Source organism: Athene cunicularia (genome assembly GCF_003259725.1).
Source record: "Athene cunicularia isolate RWA chromosome 1 unlocalized genomic scaffold, athCun1 chr1_part2, whole genome shotgun sequence".
NCBI classification, from domain to species: Eukaryota; Metazoa; Chordata; class Aves; order Strigiformes; family Strigidae; genus Athene; species Athene cunicularia.
In genome coordinates, this window is record NW_020799092.1 from 80,068,695 (window position 1) to 80,095,695 (window position 27,001).

The window sequence follows — 27,001 nt, forward strand, 5'->3', positions numbered from 1 at the left end:
AAAAAAAGTTAGTGAATTAATAGATGAGCTAATTGAAAGGAGTTAAAGATTCCTTTAACAGCAGAGATATGGGACACAGCATAAAATTTCTAAATGTCATCTTGAAGACAGCAAGAGAATCAATTTGGGCAACTGCAGGTTTGCGTTGAAAGGAAAATCCTGATGTTTTACTTTAATGCATTAGGACCTCATTGTTCTATACATCATTCATATAGGGGAGAAGACTTTTGGGACAGAGATGGTCCTGAAAAACCCACACTTGTCTTAATGGCAATTAAGATGAAATGAAGATGCATTAAATCAAGAGACAGAAAATTATGGAAATGAGAACTGGAAGGAAAAACCCTTTTTATTATTTTTTCTGCCTTCACAATGCCTACAGCTGTATTGCTAGTCCATGACAGTGCTCCAGTGAGATTTAATATAGATGTCTGTACAAGGTCAGACCAGAGGTGGCCTGAGGCCAGTCCCGTGTCTGGGGCAGAGGGTGCTTAGCGGGAGAGTGAGGACAGAGCAAGCGATAGCTGTCGCTTCCCAAAACACTCTGTGAGCTTCCAGCAGTTGGCAGTATCCAGCTTTTGACAGAAAAGCTGATGTCTTTTTTGTTGAATAGCACTCAATAGATGTTTCCTCCTTGAATCTGTCCCTGTCGCTTCTTGCACCAATTTAAACTTTCGTCTTCAGCTCTGTCCTTTGGCAGTGAGTTCTGTAGCTGACCTGTCTGACATTCTTCTTGTGGAGGATACTGAATCTTTGATTTCCTAATTTCATCTGATTGCTCAGGACTACTGAGGGTTCAAGACACACAGCTCTCTCAGATTCTGGGGCAATACACGTCTCATTTCCATTGAGTTGTCACTCTGATGGAAAATGTCTGAGGCAGTTCTGTGATGCCGATAGCTATTCAGACCTTCCTGTTTTGGGGAGGTCCTTTGACCATAGTGTTGTTGAAGTTGCTTGTGTTTTGTGTTAAAGTCCCAGTGAGCAGTTGGATAATCCGCTCTCATTGTTTTTAGCCACTCTGTTCCTTGAACACTGCTTTTGGTTTCAGCACTTTATTACTAGAAAGACATTGATGAATTACGGCGAGCGGAGGAGGAAGAAGAGTGATTGATGGGTGACAGGACTAAGGCAAATTCAAAAGAATTAAATTTATGTAGCTGGAGTAAAGGATAGCAAGTGATGAACATAATTTTATAAATATTTTGTAGAGGAAACCAGTAAGTTAAGTTGGGTCATTGCCATTTAAACACTTCGGAAAAATAAAGGATCCTTGTGCTTTGTGTTAATGTGTTTATAACAGGTTTGCTTTGATGTTTTCATAAAGTAGGAGCAGTAGTCTTATGAGCAAGAAATATAAAAGTAACTTCTGTAAATTATAACTTAATTAAGGCAGTACTATAGTGGTAGGGAAATGGCTGTGTCATTTAATAGACCTCCTCCATACTTGTAACTGATAACACGGAAATTTATTTTGGGGGGGATTAAAAAAAAAAAGTAAGACTAGATAGGATGATTGATTTAGGAAGCAAACTTGTGGAGTTTGGCTTGCTGGAATTTGATTCTCTGGAAAATACTCTTCTGCTCTGTGAAGGCATTAAAAAAGAATTATGTTACTCCTTAGCCTTCGTGTTTGCTTTCGTACGGTCGGGCACCGTGCCATATGCTGTCTGCTTGTTGCCTCCTTTTGTAGAAGTGGTTGCATTTTGGTAACGTTGATGACTGTGCTGGTGGGAATCTTAATATAAGGTGCTATGTTTAGGAGAAAACCAACCCCGCAACCAAAAAGAAACCCTTTTACCCTGTTTCTATATGTGTATTTTTTCTGTTCTTCCCCGATCAAATAAGCTTACACCGACTACTTCTCTCAGGGTGAGGTGTTTTCTTGCAACTTGAGCACTTTTTGTGTGTGTGTGTCGCTCAATCTTACAAACTAATCTTTCAAACTTCTTCTCTTTTCTGCTTCAGTCATCTGCATCAGTCTCCCCCTTTCTGCCTCATTTGGTCAGCAAATCCTTTTATCTTGAGAAGGGGAGTGACTTCAGCTATTTTCAGAATATTGCAAAGGAATCATCTTCTTTAGTCCTCAATCTTATATAGCTCTTTGTTTGTTTTTATCTTGTTAATTTTTCCAAGTCTGCTTAAAGGTGAACAAAATTGGTAGCAATTTCTTCCATCATCTTAATATCCAGTATGTTAATCAACACTCAGTACTCTTCATCAGCAAGTGTGTTACAGCTTCTCATTAATCCTCACATCCTGGGTACCTTTTCTCCTTTTCCTGTTTTTAAGGGGAAGGAGGCAGTGACAGTCAGGAATAGCTATCCGTGCTCTGCGTATTTTTCATAATTCCCATACTTTTTTAGCTAAAGGCTCCATACTTCGGACTCATCTGGGTCTGCTTTAAGTTCAGGCTTATCTTAGCCAGCTCCTATTCACTGCTTTGTCCGGATACCAGTTCACGCTGTGCTCTACACTGGCCTGGGGCAGTTCAGTAGCAGACAGTTCCCAGTCTTTGGAAGTGCAGATCAGGTGCAAGTTTTCCATATGTCCCATTATTTGGATCACCCACCCTCAAAGGTAGTAACTTTTAAGCTTCATCTTGATTCACCTTGCAACCAAAATAGTGAACAAATTTACAGATGAAATACAGGCTTACTTGATAAGACTTACGTCAAGCTTCTAATTAAAAAATATAAATGCAGTTTGAAAGCAGGCTTAATCAGTTACTCATTAATGTGTTTTCAGCAGTGGAGGCTCAAAGTACTCAACCTTCTTCTGCTTTCTGGATGTTAGGGCCTTCTCCAAGGATGGTGAAGGGACTGGAACATCCCTCCTGTGAGGAAAGGCTGAGAGAACTGGAGCTGCCCAGCCTGGAGAAGAGAAGGCTCAAGAGGGATCTTAACAAAGTATATAAATACCTGAAGGGTGCAAAGGGGATGGAGCCAGGCTCTGTTCAGAGGTGCCCAGTGCCAGGACCAGAGGCAGTGGGCACAAACTGACACACAGGAGGTTTCCTCTGAACATCAGGAAACACTTTTTTCCTGTGAGGGTAACAGGTTGCCCAGGGAGATTGAGGCATTTTCCATCCTTGGAGATAGTCCAAAGCCATCTGGGCACAGTCCTGGGCAGCTGGCTCTGGGTGGCTCTGCCTGAGCGGAGGTGTTGGACCCAGTGACTTCCAGAGGGCCCTGCCAGCTTCAACCGTGTTGTCAATCTGTGATTCTTTACATCATCCGTGGAAAATGTGGGGATTTTGCAGGCAGAACAGCCTCAACTTTGGGAACACTTGCTTAAGTTATTGCTAGTTAACACAAACTTCTGATCAGTGATTTGGGTTTTGAGGTGGGGGAAAAAAGAGAACACAAAGAACACTGAAGTAAGCATGTTTTCTCACTCTTCTCCAGGTGCAATTTGAAGTCCAACACCTTTACTCCCCTCTCTTTTCTCAACTTATTTTTTCCATGGCTTATGTTCAATCTGTCACGGTTCCTCTGAGACGATGGGTGGCACAGACAGTGTCATCTGTAAGGGTTTCTTTCTGTTACTCTGCTTCTTACTGGTTTTCTCTGCAGCTTTTTGATTCTTCAGATTTTCCTCTGCTACAGTTTTCCTTAGAGTACTTGCTCTGATGTGGGTTGCCCAGAAACTGCAGCCCCTTTGAGGGTGTCCCTGCCACGACGTGGCTCATGCTGCAGTTCCTCAGAGCGGTCCCCCTTCCAGAACATCTCTCCGGCCACTTAGAGTTGCTGGTTGCTTTAAATATGTTGGAACAGGGGTGCTACGTGCCACCCCGAGCTAAAATGACCCACTGAAAAATTCCTTGTTGTGTAATTTAACATCCTTTAGATCTGTTTGTGGTTAGAAGGTTGGAGGTTCAGTTCTCTAATGTATCATCTACTCTTAAACTTATTATGTGTTAAATTCTTTGAATAGGGACAGAATATTCTGCATTTTTTCCCCATGCAAAGTTCCAGCAGCTGGGGTGTGAGCACTTTCCTGTTTCTTAAGCCAACTTTTCAGGTTAGATCCTTATCTCAGGCAAGTCAGGAGCAAATTGAATTCAGGGAACTGCTTGTTTAGATCTGGCTACACACATTTAAGCCATTTTCAGTCCTTTTCCTTTCCTGTATCTTTTGAAAGTGAGTTCCTTGTAAAAGCAGTAGATCAATTCTCCTCCTTTTAAATGTCAGCATTGTCTTTATTCATCCCCAAAAGCAGCTGAAATCTTCTAGGTTGCTGCTATTTATTTGTGGTTTTATTCAGAGGGTTCAGCTTTTTTCCTTTTGTCATACTGTGTTTGTGTATGACTTGTCTTTTTTTTCTTTCAATTGTGACCTACCACATTGTTTTCTTTTAACCTTTTCCATTTTTGTGTTCACGTTTTCATATCTGTTGTCTGAACTCCGAATAGGCTGGGATACCAGCCAGAAAGCATTTGTTTTTCTAGTTGGAACAACGATTAGTGGGGTTTTTTTTGTTGTTGTTGTTGTTTTTTTTTTCTTGAAGAAGCACCTAGTTGAGGGCCTTTAATTTTATTTCAACTCAGAGACTTCCAGGACTGTGGAGATCTAGAACTAAAAAAGAAGTGCCTCTCTCTTCACATCTATTTTAAAATGTGTTTTCAAAAATTAAAATACTGTTGAAAAACCATTTAAGGGAATATGTAGGTTTAACTGCAGGCAGATTGGAAAACTTTGGCCAAAGTCAGGAAAGAAAGAAGAATTTTAACAAAGATCTTGCTGGTACTTCTAGTTTGTTGTAAAATGCTAAATTAAAACCTTCCAAATTGGATGTTACAATAGGCAAATGTTTAGCTACAGTTTCTTTTTAAGGCAATTAAGCCCTACTATAAACTGACTGTGACCTTTAAACAAGCTGCATAATGGTTCTGGTGCCACAGTTATTTTCTATAAACTTGCAATTTTTAGCTCATACAGAGCAGAGCTCTTTTTTTCAGGCTTACTTCATTGATCCTTATTTTCTAAAGGGTGATAACTTACTATTGTAGGTAATAAGTATGATAATAAGTAGATATTGGTAAGTAGATTTTAACATCAGAAGTAACTGTCAGATTATCTAAGACAAATTCTATTGTAATCTAGGACAATATTTTAATTATTTGTTGACTAAATACAGTTATTTAGTATTTATTCCAGTGTGGTTTTCAATGGGAGAGACAGACTTCTTGCAGAATTTAAAAAAGAAATAGTTAAGAAAGGTGGGGGGGGGATTATCTACCATTTCTTTTGGTACTATCTGCTCATGATAAATCAGTTTTTTAAAGAAGAATAACAAGATTTTTGTCGGATTCACCTTCAAGATATTTTCTCTTGCTGTAACTCCTCTCTGCACCCCAACCCCTGCCAAAAGAAAAAACATCTGGGAGCTGTCTTACCTATAATTATCTTTGTGTCCCAGTACTCAAACACAATGCCTTTATCTACCTACAACCTCCCACCCTCAGAAAAAAAAATAAAAATAAAATCACGTATTCATTTCCATTTAGATCAACTAGGCTAAGAAAGAGGCTTGAAGGACTCTCAGGTGCTTTTTTCTGGACCCTTGAGCCACTCATAGTTCTCTTCTGTATGTCTAATTTTCAGGTTCTCTGAAAAAGGCTGCTATTCCATTATCAGTCTCAACCAGAGTCTTGTAGTGATAACTCTTCCCCTTTATATGCAATTCTACATCTATTAGTCCTTTTGTTAGGATGAATAGCACACAGTAGGTAATAGGAGTATTAAAAACCAGGTAACTACTTGGGAAATCTAGTCTAAGCTGAGGGGAGAAAATCTAATTAAATGTGATACCGTTGCGTGTTTTATGGCATCTTTAATCTTCATTATCCAACACTCTTACCACAGCGAGGATAAGGAGCAAAAAGCAGGGATGGTGTATTAATTGCACCCTCAGTTCAGCGTGTGTGGGGTGGCACTGACAGGGGAAACAATGGTCAAGACCCTTTTTGGATAACGTTGTATCGGGCCGAATCACAGCCTGTCCCCTTGTTTGGATCCTGCTCCTGTATTTGCAGGGTTGTAGCCACCAGATCCAGGTGGGTGGCTGTGCACTTGTGAGGCTGCATCTGGAGTACCACATCCAGTTTTGGGGACCCTTCTACAAGAAAAATATTTTCTTATATGGAAGAGGAAACATATGGGAGCAAGTCCAGTGGAGAGCCCTCGGGGCGGTGGGGGTTACAAGCACGCAATGTGTACGAAGATGCTGCAATAATTGGGTTTTTCACTCTGTAGAAAAGAGTGGTGTTTTGCTGTCTGCGACCAACTGAAAGAGTTGGAGCTAAAATGGAACCAGGCATCTCTCAGAAGTGCACAGTGACTGAGTGAGAGGCAACCACCACTGATTTCTGTAGGAGAAACTGGCTGGACGTAAAGAGAAAATTCTTCCCCATGAGAGGGGTTAAACACCAGGAGCAAGAAAGCAGAGAAACTGCAAATCTCCACTTGGAGATTTTCAGACCTTGTCTGGAGGCCCTGAGCAGCTTGATCTAACATTGACATCACCCTGGTTTGAGCAGATCAGGCTGGAAACCTCTGGAGGTCCCTTCCAAGCTGGAGCAATGTATTATTCTAGCAACGCTATGAATGTAGATTCCTGACTTCTAGAATTCATTGACTTGATTTGACAGAAAACGTTGAAGTCTGTGCTTGCTGCTGTCGCATGTCGGTGTTTACTGAGTGACCACAGCGTGCTTCTGAGCTTCTACAATTATTTCTCACCCTAGTTATGAGGGCCTTTGGCCTCACCGCTATCCTTACTGGCAGCTGCTGTGTAAGGTGGCTCAAGTGCCTGTTAATTTTGATGTACAACAAGCTCTGTAAATTAGAGATTAATATAGTAGAAGATAGCAACAAGAGAAGCCGGGTTGTTCTAGCAATGGACAAGAGAATGTTTATGCTCCGTGTCTAAATGTAGAGTTGTTTAATTTCCCAGCGCTGCTTCTTTTGAGGTGAGTGTTCAAAACGCTGCTGGTGAACTAAAAAAAATCCCAAACTTGCTATGATGTCCTGAAAATAGTAAAACCTATATGGAAATGTCGTAGCTTGTGAGGGTTTTCTGTTCTTAATTGTTCAAAGTAATAAAATTAAAATACTAATAATTGATACAGATAATTAGAACTAAAGGGCTTCTGTCAGTCCGAGGACTCCAGATGACTTTGTAATAAATGAGTGGAAAAATAATAGATACAATTTAAATATAAAATTCCTCTTTTTTTAAAGTTTAGTATTCAAGAGGGAGGGAGATGTGCCTTGTAAAACATGAAAAGCTTTTTGTGTTTAGGAATGGTGCCAGCAATATAAATACATAAAACCCCCAACACTTAAGTTTCTTCCTAGAATGTACCTTTTTCTTAAATATTTTTCATACTGTAAGCAGAGGAGCAGGATCCATAATAAGAAAGAGAAATCCAAAAATAAGGATTTTTCTCCTAAATTAAGGTTCTCTACCTGGCAGAATTGCTGCTGACTTGAGGAATAGCAGTACTTTTTTTTTTTCAGAGCAGGATTTGCGTGGTACTGTGACCTGTTACTGCTCTGTGTGAGCTGTCTCCCCCTCATCTAGCTCCTTTTGCATATCGGGGTTTGAAATGAGAAAAGGTTAAGAACAACTATTTGAAATGATATGCCCAAGTTGAGTGATGAGCTGATGATACAAGAGTAAATAAATCTCTTATGATCTTCAGTTGAAAGTTATTTTTATCATACATTTGGGTCTCTTGCGTAATGCAAGTGATGGTGTGTTACTAGCTGAGTGGGGGCATCACATTCAGGGCTTGAGTTAAACTTTGCCAATGATAGACATAGTCCCCATTATGAATGCAATTTAAAATGTCTTACTTCTTTCTAGTTTTGCTCTCAGTGCTCATCTTATTTGTCTTGGCTGCTCGTGGCATTGGCTGTGCTCTCAGCTGACCCACCCTGGTGATTTCCAAAGCCCTTCATAACCGATTGGTTGACCATCTTGTTGACATGGCCCAGATGGATACTTGGCCTTTAAACAAAGCCAATTGTAAACTACTTCTGCTTGTGTTTCCAAGTAGTCAACAGAGCTGTTGTCATCATTACTACTCTTCCTATTCACTTTCTGCTTCCCTTTCTTTTCCATCCCTCTCTAACTCTTCATCTCCCTGCTTCTGGAGACCAAAGCCTTTGTGATGACAGTGTGGTTATTTGCTGAAAATTACTTTTAAGAGCTGATCTTTCCCAGGATAGTAGGGCGAAACACAAGCTTGTCAAGGTTTTTCTTATAACAGTTCCATTGGTAGATCTATCTGTAGTGTATTTTTACTTCTGTGTATTCTTTGTAGACATCTTTACATCATTTCTTTTGCTCCTGCTGTGTGGTTGGTTATCCAGAACACAATTTAGACAAATGTTTTAATCTCATATTTTGTATTCTGAATTATAATCTGGGGTGCTGCTTTATAGCTTGCTTCTTGCCACAACTTAAATCATCTTTTCTTGACTAAATTGGCAGAAGGGAAAAATGTTTGGTTTCTTTATTTTTTTTTTTAGTTTAATATTTATACTTGTTGCCATCTAAACCAATTTGAGGCCTTACCTTGACTTCCATGAACTTGGATTGAGCCTCTGACTACTTCCCAGACCCAAAGTGTTGTGAACATGAAAAGTTTTCTCTTGTGCTTTGTGATTGAGGCTTTACCAAAGTGTGGCTGCCTTAAGTTAAAGGACTCCAAGTGTGTGTAACATTGAGACTTGGCCGTGTTGTTTACCTGTAGAGTCAGTCACTGGGAAAGTGGCATTTCTGAAGGACGGAACTTCCAGCTTGTCTGACTGCAAATACGAAGTGTCAGAAAAGCCATCAAATAAACCACCTGACATACCCCCACCAAAAAAAGAAAGGCAGTTTTTTTCCAGAAGCAAGTTCAGTGCATAGCAATGTGCGGGTTTTGGTTTTGTTGTTGTTTATTTTTTTTTTGTTTTGTTTTTATTTGGAAGTACAATAAAGGATTGACTGTTCCATTTCTTTCTTAAAAGATGTGTTTGAGAGCTCTGTGTTGGTGTTAATAATTAGTTTTGAGAATAACTAACTCTTTAGGAACTGGGAAGATAAAAGTAGAGCTGAATGATCTGCATGGAAAGCTTTAAACTATTGTTGCTTGTGTTTTAGGTAGTACTTTTCCTTGATATCTTGGAACCTTTTTAATGTCATTTCCCTGCTTACTTCCAGTTCTTCCCTCGCTGCATTTTCATCTCTCGGCTTCTCAGTTTGACAAATGTTGTTCTTGATTTTGTTCTTGCTTTGGTGAAATTGCTGACAGCTTTCAGGGCAGCGATGAATGCCTGCAACTCCCCTGAAATGACTGGAGGGGGGTTAAAGCGCCTTTGCAACTGGGAAATTTGGGGTACTTCCCTACCTGCCAAAGGAAGAAGATCAAAATTAACACTTTGACTTCTGCCAAAGGTTTCCAAGCTGTGTCTGCATGCCTGCTGAGTCTTCTCTAGTTGTATGTACTCTGGCATGCCAGCTTTTTGGGGAGAAGCAAATTTGGGGTTTTTTGGCTTCATCTGTGGTGTGGTTTTGTGATGTGTTATGGCCAGACCTCCATAACTGTTCACAAACGGATACTGGGAAGGAAGAAGGTGGCGCAGTGCTTTGTGTCAAGTGATGGGAACCCGGTAAATGCTGCTGAAGTTCCAGCATTGGTGGGCTTAGGAGGAGCCTGTTCAGTCCTCGGTGATTAATCCTGTGGCACAAAAACTTTCCCAAGTCTGAACTCTGTCCTAAAGACTGACATCAAGTGTACGTTCTCCTCATCCATTCAGGGAAAGGAATTTCATAGTCAGGGACTTCTTGACAGAATTTTTCAGGAGGATGGAAAAAAAAATGCAGCTTCCTCTTAGAAACTGCTCTTAATTTAAAAGCCTGACTGGCCCAAAGCTATTTCAGGGTCATTCTTGACTTGGAGGCAAAGCAAAATAATGTGTTGTTGATAGGTGTTCTTTCAGTATAGTTAATATTTACTGGTATTAAGGGACCAGACCTTAGCTGGGCTGTCTACTTACTCTATCTCCTTGCTTTTCATTTTGAATGTTCAGTTGACAGATTTACTATGAACTTAAATCCTGAAGCGCAAGCAAGTGTCTTATTTCATGAGTAGTATCTTCAGTTATTAGGGAATGATTTCCTCTTTTTTTTTTTAATTTTAAATCTCTGTATGCAGAACATGCTATTTGTAGGAGGGTTTTTTTATAACATAAGCACTGAGATTTTAGAAACTGCAGGAGGATACCCTTATTTTTAATTTTTTTGGTAACTCTGGAAGTGCTCTGTTCAAAAGTTAGAAAAATAAGTAAACTGGGAGAGATGCAAATTGCTAGTGTTGCTTTTATGCGCTCATTTGTCATTCCTGGTGTTTTTTGTTTTGTTTTTAGGATGTAAATGGAAGTTATGTTTCTCAGTGTAGCGACTGCTGGAATTCAGGTGGTCACTATTGAAGTGCATCAGCAGAGAAATGTTACCTATGGCTGGTTACGTTGCTGCAGGTCTAGATCACTGTCTGTTACTTTGCTGCTTGTATAAAGTTGTTTTCCTTAATTTGAGCCTTAGTAATTAAACATTAACAACCTCCCACACTCTCTAGAGTTCAAAAGTACCTCTGAACTAGCAATAACTTTCATTAGCCTGATGGCTGTTAATTTAAATTGTGTTGCTACCTGACATAGCAGTTAGGTAGGCTAGAACATGGGAGGTTTAGGCCTCTGTTGTGGTTTAACCCCAGCCAGCAATTGAGCATCACACAGCTGATGGCTCATTCCACCCACAGTAAGGTGGGGGAGAGAATCAAGGAGGGGAAAAAAAATAAAAGGTAAAACTCATGGGTTGAGATAAAGACAGTTTAATAGGTCAGAAAAGATAGGGAAAATAATAAGAATAGAATATACAAAGCAAGTGATGCACAGTACAATTTCTCACTACCCGCTGACTAATGTCCAGCTAGTCCCTGAGCTGCGGTGTCCCCCAGCCAACTTCCCCCAGTTCATATTGTGCCCAGGTGGCCAAGAAAGCCAGCGGCATCCTGGCTTGTGTCAGCACTAGTGTGGCCAGCAGGGACAGAGAGGTGACAGTCCCCCTGTGCTCGGCACTGGGGAGGCCACACCTGGAGGGTTGTGTCCAGGTTTGGGCACCTCAATCCCAGAGAGATCTGGAGGGGCTGGAGCGAGGGCAGAGGAGGGCAACGAGGCTGGGGAAGGGCTGGAGAATCAATGCTGTGAGGAGCCAGGGAAGGAGCTGGGAGTGTTGAGGGTGAGGAGGAGGAGGCTGAGGGGAGCCCTCATCCCTCTCTGCAGCTCCTGACAGGACATTGCAGAGAGGCTGGGGCTGGGCTCTGCTCCCAGGGGATCAGGGACAGGACAAGAGGGAACGGCTGGAAACTGCCCCAGGGGAGGGTCAGGCTGGGCAGGAGGAGAAAATGTTTCCCAGCAAGAGTGGTGCGAGAGTGGAACAGGCTGCCCAGAGAGGGGGGAGTCCCCATCCCTGGGGGGGTTTCAGGGCTGTTGGGATGAGCTGTGGGGGATGTGGGGTAGGGGAGAACTTTGTAGAGTCGGGCTGAGGCTTGGACTCGATGATCCCGAGGGGCTTTTCCAACCTGAGTGATTCTGTGATATACTGGGTGTGATGTTGTGTGATATGGAATAGCCCTTTGGCTGGTTTGGGGCAGCTGTCCTGTCTGTGTGCCCCCTCCCCAGCTCGTTGTGCCCCCCCAGCCTCCACTAGCAGGGCAGCATGAGAAGCCGAAAATTCTTTGACTTAGAACTTCGCTTAGCAACAACTTAAAACATCAGTGTGTTATCAGCATTATTCTCATCCCAAATCCAAAACACAGCACTTCAGCAGCTATTAGGAAGAAAATTAACTTTATTCCAGCTGAAACCAAGACAGCCTCCTAAGCTTTTTCAGCTATGTCATGACATTACTTTAGGCAAATAAAATTTAAGTCTTTTTCTCCCTGTTTATAGAACTGGGAATAATGTTTTCTTGGAGGTTCTATAATGAAAAGAATAAAGACAATCAAACATCATTGTCAGCATCTTTTTCTAACACTTTTCTACTTGATAATCCTCATTTTGTGATAAACTGTGCTTTGATTTTTATTTAATGAACTGTGTTTTAACTAACTTGTTTTCTGCATGTGCTGAAAATATTTGAAGACTGCTCATTAAATCTGAGTTGTTTGGTTATTGGACCCTTTTCATATATTGAATTTTCTTTTAGGAATAGAAATGAAGAAATACTACTTAAATGGTTTATGCTTTAAAGGGGTTTATGGATAAAATCATCATGGTATTCATACTCTCACCTAATCAAAGAGAACAGTTCTGAGAGATGAATGAATTGACCTTTACAAGTTGTCACGTGTGTTCTCCTTCCAGGTGTCAGCGGTGGACTCCCTGGAGGGTCCCCTCCTTCAGGTGGAGGGATTGAGTGATCTGAGACTGGAGCTCCACAGTAAGAAGATGAACATGCACTTAGTCCTGATAGATGAATTACACCGTCATCTCTACATCAAATCAACTAACCGAGTAGGACAACGCAACAAGGAGAAAGGGAGAATCAGGTGGGTTTGGTGTGATGCCAACTGAGGGTAGCAGGTCTGGGAGGGACCAGGGCAACATTCTCCCTTTCATAAGCAGAAACTTTCTTGGGAGAGTGCCATTGACTTACACCTCAACCTTTCATTCTTGGCAAGCAAATTTCTCATGCTTGTGGCTGTGGAGAGCAGAAAAACTCCAAATATGTTGATGCACCTTCAAGCATGTGAACAATCTGTTCTCGTTCTTTCACTCTTGCTTAGCGATTCTGTTGGGTTTTTTGCTGCTTCCCACAGAATTATGATGAGGTCAATTCCTTTTAGAGTTCCTTTCCCTCTCTGATGCGTATAACTTTCCTACAAATGTCATGATCATGAGGCTCAGGTCAGGCAAAGGGAAGAACACAGGGAAAAGTTGCTCATCTTTTCTAGCAAACATCCAAAGTTTAAAAGACTTCAGCTAACCATAAGGTTACTAGCTGGAGGCCATGTATTGAAGTGCCTGAGCAGATTTTGGCTGTGTTGTGTTTCAAAGGTGTTTTAAAGATGTTGAAACTCCTCACCTGGTTGGTGCCTTTGATCACTGGAAATTCACCTTAAGTATAGGTGCCTGGCTATTTTTTCCTAACTTTTGAGTTTGAGAGCAGTGGAGTTGTTGGGAGGGAAGGAAGAAAGTGGCTTGAAAGGAGAGACACAGCACTGGAAGAAAACTTTTCTAGAGTAGGAGAGGTAATAAACAGGGCCTGGGAGTAAAAGGGGAGACAGTATATGGTAAAGGTGCAGAGAAAAGATAAATTATCATTTTGTTATGAGAAAGAATAAAGAATGCTTGCCAAAAATAAGAGGAGAGATAGTAAGTTAAGTTAAATGGATTTATGAAGTAAAGGATTGATTGAAGTTGAAATTTCTGGGAAGGAGAGTTGCTAGCAAGCCATCAGTCTCTTCCTTACTCGTCTTGTTAATTAAAAACAGATACAAAGCTTTGGAGCAGCCAGGCTATGTAACTGCTAATTAACTGCAGTTTTGTACAACTGCTACAGGGACCCTTATCTTCTTCTCTACTATCTTTTTTCACATTCCTTGTTGCGCATCATTGATATTTGATAACATGAACTCTTACATCAAGGACAGGCACGTGGCTTTGTTTTAGTAAGCTGCCCTAAACTGGCTGTTGACTACGATGCAATAATATTTACAATTATTTCTTGTCTTGGTTTTAAGTGTGTTCTATCTAACAGTGCAAGGCTGAAATGCATAGCTAATCCCTGTAAGCATTGTGTAGTACAGGGCGTATAGGTGGTTCTTACGCAGGGGAGTAAGCTTAGCCCTTGTCTTTGCAGGTCTCCATAAGCATTTTAACCTCTAAGAGAACATCACAAACTCCATTAGAGGAGCCTGCTCCCACTTCTTTCTCTTAAAAATGGTTTCTTGTGTGCTTTCCCCTGCCACATCCAGCTTCATGTCTTTCATTAGGCAGCTGGGGCAGCATGACACATTTTTGGCAAATAATACTATCTGAATTTATTATGAAAATGACAAGTAGAAATTCTTTCTTTTCTGAGTAAAAAGGTTCATTTGGGAGGGATGCATGTAGGTGTGCACAGAACAGGAATTTGAAGGGGAGGAAAAACAGTGGAGGTTTGTAGTGGGAACTAGAAAAGCTTTAAGCATTAAGTAGTTGACAGAAGCCATGGCAATGGGAGAATCCTTCTCCTCAGTATGTGTTTTTCCAGGAAGATCTTAACAATTCTGTACTAATTTATCATGCTATCAGTAGTTAATTGTGCTGGAGGTGAACATGCCTACTGGGAAATAATCACACCTTATAGTAAGCTCCAGTGTACCTGTGTCCTGATGATGTTGCTGTGGCCAGTCAGACAAGTCTAGAGTGCTTTTAAATTCAGAGAGGCCTTGGGATACCAGATTTTGCCTTTGTTATGACAGTGTTCATTGCTTTTTTGGCTTTTTCCCTTTTCACTCAAATGTGTATATATAGATACCCACTGTGGACTTGTGCTTTAAGTTAGATTTTGTAAACCTCTTGTATCAAAACTGTTATGTGTATCTATTGCTTAGGCTTATAAATTAAGAAAAAAATGGGTTATTTGTTGTGAACTAAGATTGTAAATAACAATAAACTGCTTTAATCCTTTCCCCTCACACAGTTCACTTGTGAAAGATGCCTCTCCTGTACCTCTTATGGACGTCACTAACCTATCTACACCTCGAAAGTTCCTTGAAACTTCCCAGTTCAGTACTCCTGGAAGCTCCAGCAGTGAGTATTTAGGTTGCATGCATTCCTCACAGAATTTAATTTGTAGATCTGCAGCTGGTTTCGCAAGAGAAGTAGTGGGTGCGTCATCACCTCTTCGTCCTGAGACACAAAGTTAGAAAGTGATTTGTGCCATGTCATGGAATGAGCGAGTGGTATGTCCAGGGGCAGAACTTGGCCGTATCTGCATTTTTCTCCTCAGCAACAAGTCCTTCCTCTCTCCTCCTCCTGCATCATCTTCAATTACATACACTTAATTTTCTGTGCCTGTTCTGAGCTGGATCATGTTCTTGCTATCTAGGGCAGAAGAGATATTTGCAGTCAGCTCAGTTTGCATACAGGTCTCCTCTACATTATTTTATGTAGGCAGGCAGGTATGTGTAGATGTTGCAGAGGTCTTTTTTCTGTGTTGGAGCCAAAAGGTCAAAGCTTTTCCTTGTGGGAACTTTTCAACTTTGACTAAAGGTCTATCTCAACACAGGAATAATCTGGTGGTGATCTCTGTATACGTGTTACTATAGCAAACCCTGAGCAAAACACTCACTTTCATTGGTGCTTTTGTATGAGGCTTTGGAAGTGCTGCACAGATGGGGAATTAATCCTTGTATTGTTTCAGCAGATTAATGTGGGGTTGTCCTTGTTTAACAAACGAATAAAATGAATAATATGGGAGTGACCTACATCCCTCCCCCTCTTCTTTTCAAAACTTGACTGTTTAAGTATTCCTCAAACGCAGAGAATTTTTCCTTCTTTTCTCATCCTTATTAATTCTTTTGTTCTTATTGATGTCTGCTTGTTTCTCTCTTTTCTTGTCATGCTTGCCTCCTAGACTCTTTCATTTGATCATTCTTATCTTTTGCTCTCGTAGGGGTTTTTGTTGTTTAGCCCTGCTCCTGCAGTGTTGGCTGGTCTCTCAGAGCCTGAGGCTGTATTTCTACATAGTGGAGGTTTGTCAGGCATCACTTGTGACATGCCAGTACAAACTTTCAGAGCTGGAAACTGAAGCTTGGTTGTGGAAACCTGGAAAAGAAGAACCATGTGAAAATTCTAAGGGGGAAAAAAAAACCCTTAAGAATTCCCGTTCTTTTCCCCTGTGATCAGTGAGAAGTTCAGTTCATTTTCTTGCTAAACAGAGCTGAGGCAATAAACCACAAAAAAATTCCAGTCTCACCATGGTAAATGTTAATCTCATTCCTTTTCAGTGAGTTAGTTGTATAGCATCTACCATGATTTTCCACCTAAAATATTAGTCCTCTGTATAATAAATAAAAATACTGTCTGAAGTTATGGAGCTTATAGGGATCTCCTGTTATGCCTTATGGTGGGCAGTAGACAGCAGGAGATGCACCTACTGAAGAATGGAAATCCTGTCCTCCTTTCAGTACCTTTAGTGTCTTTATTGTTTTTTTTTGTTTTTAATGATAGTATAGTATGAACCTTAAATATGTTTTGAAAATAATTTTGTTGACACTTGTTACCTTTGAAGACTTACAGAGCCTAACCAGTCATCATCACATCTACTGAGATTCGTAAGAGGTTTGTGATTATCCAAAGCTGGCCAAGAAGGTTTTTTTTTTTTCCCAGCTGTAGTCACCCGTAATGTATTTGTAATAATGAATGTGTTTTTAGTGTTTAGGATGGGCTACTCTATTTCTGAACGTGAAGGGAACTTCCAAGGCATCCTGCTCCTTCAGAGCCCTGAGCTTCCCATTTATGTCCTGCCCTTTTCCTTGAGCAGAGTCCAGTTTAAGTTTACTGCACTGATTTTCAGTGTATAGTTCTTGTACTGAAGTGACTGTGATCATCCATGACAGTCTTGCCCACCATGGTTGTGACTCTATATGGTAATAAGATTCTATCTAAATAAACACTGTCATCCTGTACATCGACTCACAGTTGTTGCGTAGAGAAGAATTTGAGGACCAGAATCAAAAATAATCAACTTCAGTTTTGGGGTGACATGTCTGCTTATCTTGTGGTTAGAACCAAATCTAAATTCCAGATTTTGATAAAACTTCTCCAGAATGAATTGAACGTAAGCCTGGGTTATCCATCTGGCAAGGCTGTTTATAAACTTTCCTAAGGTACCTTCTACAAAGCAGGAGGGATCCGCATTGTATAAGATAGAAAGGTAAACCAACACGTGAAGGATGCTCCCTCTATAAAGGAGTGAAGTGCAAAATACTTAGTTTGAATCTATTTTTTGGTAGAGATGAGGCAAAGACACTTTTCTACAATCTTTTATTTAGAATAGGACAGGAGACTCCTCTTTAACGCATTACCTCTGATTAGAATAGGGAGGTTTAGGATTTGGTTACCTGGGCCATTCAGACATTTCTTCTTACAAAACTAGTGACACTACATTTTCAAATGAAAAAAAGTTATTAGGTTATTTCTTTTTTTTCTAGTGGTTCTCCCCCAGTATGCCAGGCAATGTTTACATGTGTAAGAAGAGAAGAAGGTATGTTATTAATCACTTGTGATAGCAGAGCAAGAAGTGATGCCAGCATTCCTAAAGCATAGCTAAATAAGTGTTTTCTGACTCATTTGAGACTTCTAAAAATCAGTAAGTTCTAGTTTTATTTGGTCGATGTAATGTTGATGGTGTTGAAAAGTACTTGTCCTAACATGCCCCAATAAACAGTTATTTCATACCGTATTTAAATGAAGGTTCTAGGGTACAAGCCGCATGTCAGCGGTCTCTTAAGATCTAGGTTGGTTGTGAACATAAAATGGCATTGCTACTTTGACTCCAAATGCCTGAAAACAAAGGCTCTGTCCTCAACTCTAGTAAATCAATATAGGTCGTTTGAGAATATCCCTTCAAAATTGTCATTTCTCCAGATCTGTTCTTGCTCTTCATGCCCAGCGCACCAGAAAATCTCTTACCTGGCTCCTCATTACACTCCGTATCATTCAGTGAAGTGCTGGGCAAGTGTTCCTCAGACTGAGAAAGTTGTAGATTCTAATAGAAAACATTTGATCAGCATAAAGTACGCATATGGTTTTGCTTCAAGTGCATAATGTACTTATGTATATTTTTTTCCACATAATTTTATTTTAAAGTAGCCTTTTCCAGGACTGCGGAAGGACCAGAGAGTTTAAAACTTCTGTGTATGCATAACAAAAGCCATTTTGGCCTTTAGTCATTTAAGTTCTTTGGCTTTTTATTGATGAAACAGAGTGGCTGTGCATATTAATGCATGTCATTATAAAGCACTGACTCATTCAACCCATCTCAGCAAAGATGCCAAAATTTTGAGTCCTTTCTGCATTTGCTTCCCAAAGGAGATGTTACCTTGTCCTGTAGAATCTTTATAAGGAAATTAAAGCTGTTTCTGCTGCATTTAAAAATAAACAAAACCTTCAGTAATGTTCACCTGAGGATTGTAGATACGGCAGTTCACCAGTAGCATTTTCCCTTCATGCCAGTTCAGAGAAATAAATTCACTTTTAAATTATGTTTCTGTGCTTGAACCTTCTGTTCTCTGAAGAATATTTATGAAGGTTCCTGTGCTGCCAGGCTCTTCCTGGAACTGTAAAACCTGCTCACGCATTACACAGCAAACCCAAGAGCTCCCTTTCCTGACAAATTCCCAAGACTACTTTTTAGAAATCCAACAACGATGAGTGAGGTGGTGGCAATTAATATTGTTATTGATGGCATATGTACATTTTATGCCAAACAGATAATATACTTCAGTGACACATCCTTCTCAGCTCTTAGAGAAAAATGTAGCTTCTAGTTCCAAGCAGTTTGGTGGCTTCTGAAGTCAAGTCTGCTCCTGGCTTTTTCTTCAAGAACGCAAGTACTTCTGCGTAGGTGAAAACATGTGGAGACCTGTGCACTTGGCCCTGCGAAATACCTGCAGGAGCCAGAGCTTTAGGATCCAATTTTAAAGGTGGCTTGAAAAATGCCGTTGTAGCATTCTCTGTTGTCACCAGTTGCTTCTACTTCAAACATGCTCAACACATACAGGAAAGTGTTTGGTTTGTTTTTTGGGTTTTTTTTTTGTATTAACTTCAATTACCAGCTGTGTGATTTTTTTTCTCTACCGTTTGTACTAAAAATTAAATGATCCCAGCACTGAACCAGGCTTTTTCCATTTTTGCTGATTTTCATCTGCATGCATCCAACTGATGATCAGAAGGTGGTGGGAATCCAGTGGCGAGGCTGATTCTCTCCCACCATAACTACAGTGCTGCACAAAACCCAGAGTTCGTTCTTATCTCAGGGTAAATTTTTGCACCTAGGATGTTTCAGAGGAAGTTTAAGTTTTTCCAAAGTTTAAGAAGGGTTTGCACCTACACAATAAACACGCAAACCTATGAAGTAACTTCTTGTGTGTCTGTTTTTGCAGGACCATGATTTCTCTCGCTCATCCTCACTACAATGCGTATGATCTGTGTGTGTGTTTAGGGAAGGGAAAATCAAGGAAATTTTAGATCCTTGTGATGAAGGGCAGAAGAGTAATGCTTAGTCACTCTTCTTGTATAATTTTATTAGTTGTTCTTATACGTGGTCCCAAGCTAAAATATTTGACTGCCATGCACTTGTTTTTTCATTTGGAGACTCAGTTTTCATGCTTCTGTGTATTAGGAGGATTTTGAACATGGCCTCCAGAGTTGCTTTGTACAGTTTTCTCAGAATGAAATGTTGTTACAACAGATTTGAAAGAGTGCCCATGTCAAATTAAAATGCCTCTGTTTTTGAAAGACTAACATCCTTAAAGCCATAGACGGAACCGTGTGAACAACAGTTTTAGGAAGAGATTTGCCTTGAGGCTTTGAAGTTATTGATCTCTGAGACCCATTTTCTTCTGGGCTTGGTAGTAAGGCAGAGAAGATGACGATCAAAATTTTTAAAGGACCTATTTTGAAAGTAACTGTCCATTTGTTGCTCATTGTCTCCATGTGTGGGTCAGAACAAGGATTCAGCACCAGAAATTAACAGGTGACGTTTCTTCAAATCTTAAATTATGCCTTTGGGACACTATGAACTTGCATTCTTTTCTCTGGAAGGATTGAAGGCAGAACGGGTATAATCAGAAAGGACATAAATCACGGAAAATAGTACATTAAATTTTACTAGTTGCCCATAAAAGCACACAGCTAATGAAATCATCTGTAATGAGTAGTGGCAAATTTTGACCATTCATTGGAATGAAAAACAAGACCCAAGAGTCTTTTTTTTTTAGCTCCTTTGCTTAAATGAGTTATCAACATTGGCTTTTCTGGGGATCAGACCAGAGCTATTAAAATGCCTCTTGCAGCAGGTTTCTTTCTTGTGAAATGGCAGAACTGTACAAATGAGGGGGTTATCAATTGGAACAGACGTTTTTATAGGGCATCATCAAACCAGGGAGCCGTCAGGGCAGCTTCCACCTTTGTAACTATGGAGGTGATGAATCAATGATGCACATGATTCAACTTCCTAGTGATTTAAACTGAGGGGAGATTTTTGACTACTTGAAAAAGGAGTTGTGCATTTTCTGATGCACTGCTTCAGTGATAAAATTTTTTTGAAAATGGCTGCATATTTCGTTAGAGAATGTGGCAAAATTGTCACTCCTTTGGGTTGATGTCTTGGGAGGCTTTTGAGAAACCATATTTAATTTTTCTGCTTCATAAGCCATTTTCAGAGATATTAGGAAAAGCAAATCATCAGGAGTAGTCAGCATGGCTTCATCTAGGGGAATTCATGCTTGGCCAACTTGATAAACTTCTGTAGTGAAATGGCTAGCCTGGTAGACAAGAGGAGACCAATGAATATTTTCTACGTGGTCTTTAGTAAGGCCTTTGACACCGTCTTCCTTAAGATCCCAGTAGAGAAACGGTTGATGTAGTGGCCGAGCACACAGTGAGGTGGATCAAAATGGCTGGGTGCTGAGGGTGGTGGTCAGCAGCACAAGGTCTAGTTGGAGGCCCGTAACTAGCGGTGTACTCCAAGGTACAGCTGGGGGTCCTGCTGGGTTCAGTCCTGTTCAACATGGTAATTACTTATCTAGATAATGGGACAGAGTGTACCCTCAGCGAGTTTGGAGATGATACCAAACTAGCAGAAGTGGCTGACGTGCCAGAGAGTCGTGCTGCCATCCGGAGGGACCTGGATGGACTGGAGAAATGGACTGACAGGAACCTCGTGGAGCTCAATCAGAGGAATTGTGAAGTCCTGCCTCTGGAGAGGAGCGACCCCAGGCACCAGGACATGTTGGAGATCATGGAGCTGGAAAATAGCTTGAGAGAAAAGGATCTGGGGTCCTGGTGGACACCAAGTTGAAGATGAGCAGCCAGCACAGTGCCCTTTCTGCAAAGAAAGCTGAAGGTCTCCTGGGCAGCATTAGACGAAGTATTGCCAACAGGTCGAGGGAGGTGATCCTTCCCCTCAGCACTGGTGAGGCCACACTTGGAGTGCTGGCTCCAGTGCTGGGCTTCCCAGTAAAAGAGAGATATGGACATACTGGAGAGAGTCTAGCATAGGGTCATGACGATGATTAAGGGTCTGGAGCATCTGTCCTGGGAGGAAAGGCTGAGAGAACTGGAGCTGCCCAGCCTGGAGAAGAGAAGGCTCAAGAGGGATCTTAACAAAGTATATAAATACCTGAAGGGTGCAAAGAGGATGGAGCCAGGCTCTGTTCAGAGGTGCCCAGTGCCAGGACCAGAGGCAGTGGGCACAAACTGACACACAGGAGGTTCCCTTTGAACATCAGGGAGCATTTGGGTCTTTTTTACTGTGAGGGTCAGCAAGCACTGACACAGGTTGCCCAGGGAGGTTGTGGCATCTCCATCCTTGGAGATACTCAGAAGCCGTCGGGGCGTGATCCCGAGCCACTGGCTCTGAGTGGCTGTGCTTGGGCAGGGAAGTTGAATGCATTGATCTCCAGAGCTCCCTTCCAGCTTCAACCATTTTGACTGATTCTATGATTTGGTGTCATCTTTAAATAGAATTAAACCATGAAAACTCCTTGAAATCGTTAAGTGATATTAAAATTTAGGTTTCCAAATCGGTCATTTTAGTAAAAACATTTACAAGTTATGTGTCAGTGATCTGGAGAATCCTCGATCAGGCTTCACACAATCTGGTATTTCTAATGGTTTTCATGGTGCTATGTACAAGAGTTAATAGCTGAGATGGGCCAACAAAAGAGTATGTTGAAGCTGTTTGGGAATTTTTTAGCATAAAACCGCAAATTGAAGTTTTAAGGCTTCGTTATCTTGGAGAAGGACAACTGTATTAAATTTTAAACTGTTTGCTGACATCACATTTCACTTGTTATACTCTTAGGGAGGGTGGGGAAATTTCCATCTTGGTGTTACTGAATGAGTCCTATGGAATTCGTCTTTGGTGTTTTTTACCTGTATTATTTTTACCATAGTAAAGCTGTTTTAAATTAAAATAGGACTTTCTTCCTTCTCCTGTCTTTGCTGAATCACAGAGGAGAAGAGGTTAATCACATCAAATATCAGACGCACAATTTAGAACCATTCATAAAAATAATCATTGCAAGCTTACATAGGATAAAATAATTTTTTATGGCTTCTCTACATAAAGTAATTGCTTATAGTGTGAACAATGATCTTTCCACTTTAAAGGGATGTGTGTTTTACAGATGCATTTCAGGTAGAAACTGGTGAATGTAGAAAGCAAGAATAAGTTCCGACAGTCTTGTGCTTTTGTCTTGATAGAAATGAATAATGAATTTATTCATGATCTTTAAGAGTAAATACAGGCAAAGCTTTCACTTCTCAGAGCTGATCTGTAGGGATGTCTTCCTTCACCTGTGGAGCTCCTCTGCCCACAGAGAATAACATGTGGGACTGCAATTTTAAAGGTGAACTTCTTTACAAATGTCTGTCTACTTCGACGCTTTTTTTTGAAAGGGGTAGGGTCTGCGAAGGGCTCATTCCTGGGCCAGAGCTTTGTGGTTGGATAACCCCTTGCTGACATTAAATGGTAGAAGAGGATGTTTGAAGTGAGGGAGAAGCAGGAAAAGAACATTATCTTCAGTTGCTTGGGTTTGGGATCTTATCAGATCTTACAGATAAATGGGCCCCCAAAGCTACCCAGGATACCTGCCTAATAGGCATGGTGTGCAGGGAACACGGTCCCTACTGTTTCATCAAAAGACCAGATCTAACAAAACTTAGACACCAGTATGTTGCTACTAGATAGCTGTTCACTTTGCTGTTGTTTGTAAGAGATGTAAATCAATGTCCTGACTATTTGAGGGTGTTCAAAATTGGTTTGCTCTTTTGAAAATGGAAGAGCGTTCATCTTAGTGTGCTGGCAGAGTTCTCAGCAAGATTACTGCCTTTAGTCCTCTTAAATGCTGTCCTCACATTTGGATACAGCAGTATTTCCTCCCTCTTGGGTTTTTGCTGTGTGATATTAACAATAATTTACAGCCTGCTTACAAAGGGGCTGGAGTGTAATGACGGGGACCTGTCCTCTAAAAGGTTGCGTAGGCTGTAAAATCTTTGCATTGAACTCGGAGAAACAGGATATTTGGGCTTTTTTAAAAAACAGTCAGTTAAAACCTTTCTTCCTCTAGCATTTCCAGTGCTGTGTTTTCCACAGCTGTTGTTCCAAAGAGCTCATTTTCTGTGTTTGTGCCTGGCGTGCTGTGGGGTTTTTTGAGAATAACAAGTAACATTAGCAAAGTGGGTAGGCCATGTATGCAGCACACAAAGTGCTTTGCAGCCTAGTGGGTTGACAGGCGTGTGATAGGTGAGAGCTTTGAGCAGAAATACGCACACATCCAGTTGTTGACTTCTGATTGGTACTATTGATAATGTGTGTTGGAAGTATCTCCTATATTATCCTCACTTTTTTTTTTACCTTTTCTTTGAAATCATAGAATCATCTAGGTTGGAAAATCCCTTGCAGCTCCTCCAGCCCCACCATGACCCTCACCCTGACCGTTCCCAACTCCCCCAGATCCCTCAGCGCTGGCTCAGCCCGACTCTTCAACCCCTCCAGGGATCCCGGGGACTCCCCCCTGCCCTGGGCAGCCCATTCCAACGCCCAACAGCCCCTTCTGCACAGAAATCCTTCCTCAGAGCCAGCCTGACCCTGCCCTGGGCAGCTTGAGGCCATTCCCTCGGGGCCTGGCGCTGGCTCCTTGGCTCCAGAGACTCATCCCCCCTCTCTGCCCCCTCCTGGCAGGGAGTTGCCGAGGGCCAGGAGGTCTCCCCTCAGCCTCCTCTTCTCCAGACTGAACCCCCCCAGTTCCCCCAGCCGCTCCCCAGCAGACCTGTGCTCCAGACCCTGCCCCAGCTCCGTTGCCCTTCTCTGGCCACGCTCGAGTCATTCAATGGCCTTTTTGGGGTGAGGGGCCCAACACTGAACCCACTCAGCAAGGGGTGGCCTCCCCAGTGCCGAGCCCAGGGCTCAGATCCCTTCCCTGTCCCTGCTGGCCACGCCAGTGTTGACACAAGCCAGGATGCCATTGGCCTTCTTAGCCACCTGGGCAAATAATGCATTCTGGGCATTTATAGTTGCTTGCTCCATAACTTGCCCATATTTAATGGAAAAGAGGTGTGTGTGAGAGAGTAAGAAAGCACCGTTTGATCTCCCTAATGATTACTACCTAAAACCTGATGTCCTCCTACACTCTGACATGTGATGACCTCACAGGATCCATTCTCCCCTCGCTCTTACCTCACAGTGTTGCTCTAGGTTGAAATTCAAGAGCGTGTGAACGGTGAGTCTGGTTTGAGCTAGAAGTGCCGTGTTTGGGATTACATTGACGGAAAGAAACAATCTCTGCTGTGGAGGGTGGTGTAAGCTGACACTGAAATAAATGTTATCTGTTTATTGTGGTGCTATTTATAAAGAGGCACCATACGGGCTCTTTGGGACATTGTTTTCTTGATCTTGTGCTAAGCTACACGATGCTGCTGCTCTTCTCTTCAGACTGTCAGAGCTTTAAGCAGCTACAGGGCTGCATGCTGCTTGTGACATGCCATTTTTCATTTCTGCCATGTCATTTAAATCCTTCTGGTGGATCTTTTGACATTTATTCAGGTGCTTGGATAAGTTTTGATTTAAGTAAAAAAAAAAAAAAAAATTAAATCTGTTGAGCAGTTGAAACCACGGGAGTCATCTGTCATTCACCAGCCCTTATCAGAGTTCAGCACCAGTAAGATGAAACAGCCGTTAGGTTTTAATTTCTGTGCGAGGATATGGTATGGTGGATGGCAGAGCTTCAGCATATACTTCAGTGCTGTTTGTCTCTGTGCCGCTGCTCCGGCTGTTAACGAGCCCTGTGACTGTAGATCTTCCAAGATGATTTAGTTGAGTTTGCCTTGAAGATACTTACTTCACATAAGTGTTTGAATATATTTATTAAACGTTTCACCCAGTCTTTAACAGAGACAGGCTTTTCTTGTTGCTGGGTGTTATCTGTAAATTAAGAAATGTTGCTTAATGAACATAGTTAAAACAAGCATCGTACCTCTTGCTTTTCTCTTCCTTGTCGCTTAGCAACAGAATTTCTCCCTGTGCAATCCCTGTATCTTCAGGAGGACTGTATCCATAATATCCTCTCTAATCCTTCTTGCTTTTTCTTTTCAGAAGCCTTGCTAAAAGATTTGAGTAACTTCATCAACCCCTTGACAGTCATAATAAAGCAGAGTAGGATAACATCAAACAATCATTCACTTTGGCAGCGTAAACTTTGCCGAATTCATCAGAAGTCTGTTAAGCTTGATGCTGTTTATAATCAAAATGCCTCTCTTGTGAAGAAAAACAGCTGGGTTAGAAATGTAGGGCTTTTAGCTCCTTAAAACACATTCAAGGGATTTGTGGTGGTATAATACCTTCTCATTTATGAATACCTTAATTGCACCAGATTTCCTCTGTTTCCCAGCTAATATGTAATTTACTCCATGACCTCTGTTTCTAAATCAGTCAAATGTGTAGGCTGTTATATTTATATATAGGGAAGCCCCCATGCAAACAGAAATATCCACTGCCTCCCCCCAGAATCTGAGTGTAGCTGATTTCCTTGTTTATCCCTTGGTTGCTCAAAGTGGTGGGAGTTCTGTGAAGGCAAAGGAGTTTATATGCTGCTTCTGCATGGTGCGAAGTGTTGGTTTTCATCGTTTAAATCTTGAATTATGCCTCTTAAAATCTATTGCAGTGCGAGAAACGAGCCTTCTGGAAATTAAAGAAGATACAGAACTGGATCCAGAGGAGAACAGCACTGTCTTCATGGGCATACTCATCAAAGGGCTGGCCAAGCTGAAAAAAATCCCCGAAACCGTGAAAGCCATCCAGGATCGCTTAGAACAAGAACTCAAGCAGATTGTTAAGAGGTCCACAACCCAGGTGGCAGACAATGGTTACCAGAGAGGGGAGAATCTTTCCCAAGAAAATCAGCCTAGGTAAGGATATTTCCACCACTGAACCTTGACTGCTGCAAAAAGAAGTCTGGAGAAGGGTTTTGTACCTGTTAATCGCCATTTGAAGGAATGTCAGTGATGTTTTTGCAGTAGCAGAGGTCTGAAATTGTAAAGTTTTCAGAAATCTCCGGGTCTCCCTGAAAGGCTGATTTCCATGAACACCTGAAAGGCTCAGAAATTTAAGAAAGGGGAGGTGTTATTGCTCCTCAGCTAAGGATGTGGGAAAGGGGAGAATCTTCCTTCTGTGCTTGGCCCTTAAAGAGAATAATTTGGCTAAGCAGATGTTTGAAATGCAGAGTTGAAGGTGGAAGCACCGTAGAAGCCAGCATTATTTAACCAGAAAGAGGTGCATTATGTTAAGTACTTGATTTAATTTTTTTTTTAACCTAACCTTTCATTTTAAGCGACTTTACAACAGATTGAATTGTAGTGCTGTTTCAGATTGCTGGTACGTATGGTGTAAAGAACACTCAGTGCCAAAACAAATACTATCTTCTTGTGTTACACTGAATCATGGCTATACACAGGTCCTGATGCCAAAGAAATTTTTGTAAGTTCCTACGTAATATGACTTGAAAAGAGAAGATTCAGCTCAGTTATTTATTTCAAGTGTAGCAGTCTAGTTAAGCTGATGCAGGTGCAAAGCTTTGAAATCATGTATGGGACTAATTACATCAGTAAATATATGGCCAAGTTTCTAATTGGTTTGCAGCCCCATTTACATTAATAACAAGGTGTGGAAAGTC

General features: G+C 41.3%; 1 protein-coding gene across 1 annotated transcript in view; it reads left to right on the plus strand.

Moving 5' to 3' along the window:
* Positions 1-27,001, plus strand: part of EXOC4 (exocyst complex component 4) — a 421,183-nt gene that overhangs the window by 34,587 nt on the left and 359,595 nt on the right. The window contains exons 4-6 of the mRNA XM_026868343.1: positions 12,420-12,604; positions 14,743-14,852; positions 25,994-26,237. Coding sequence (XP_026724144.1) covers positions 12,420-12,604; positions 14,743-14,852; positions 25,994-26,237 — 539 coding nt within the window. The remainder of the gene's footprint in view (positions 1-12,419; positions 12,605-14,742; positions 14,853-25,993; positions 26,238-27,001) is intronic.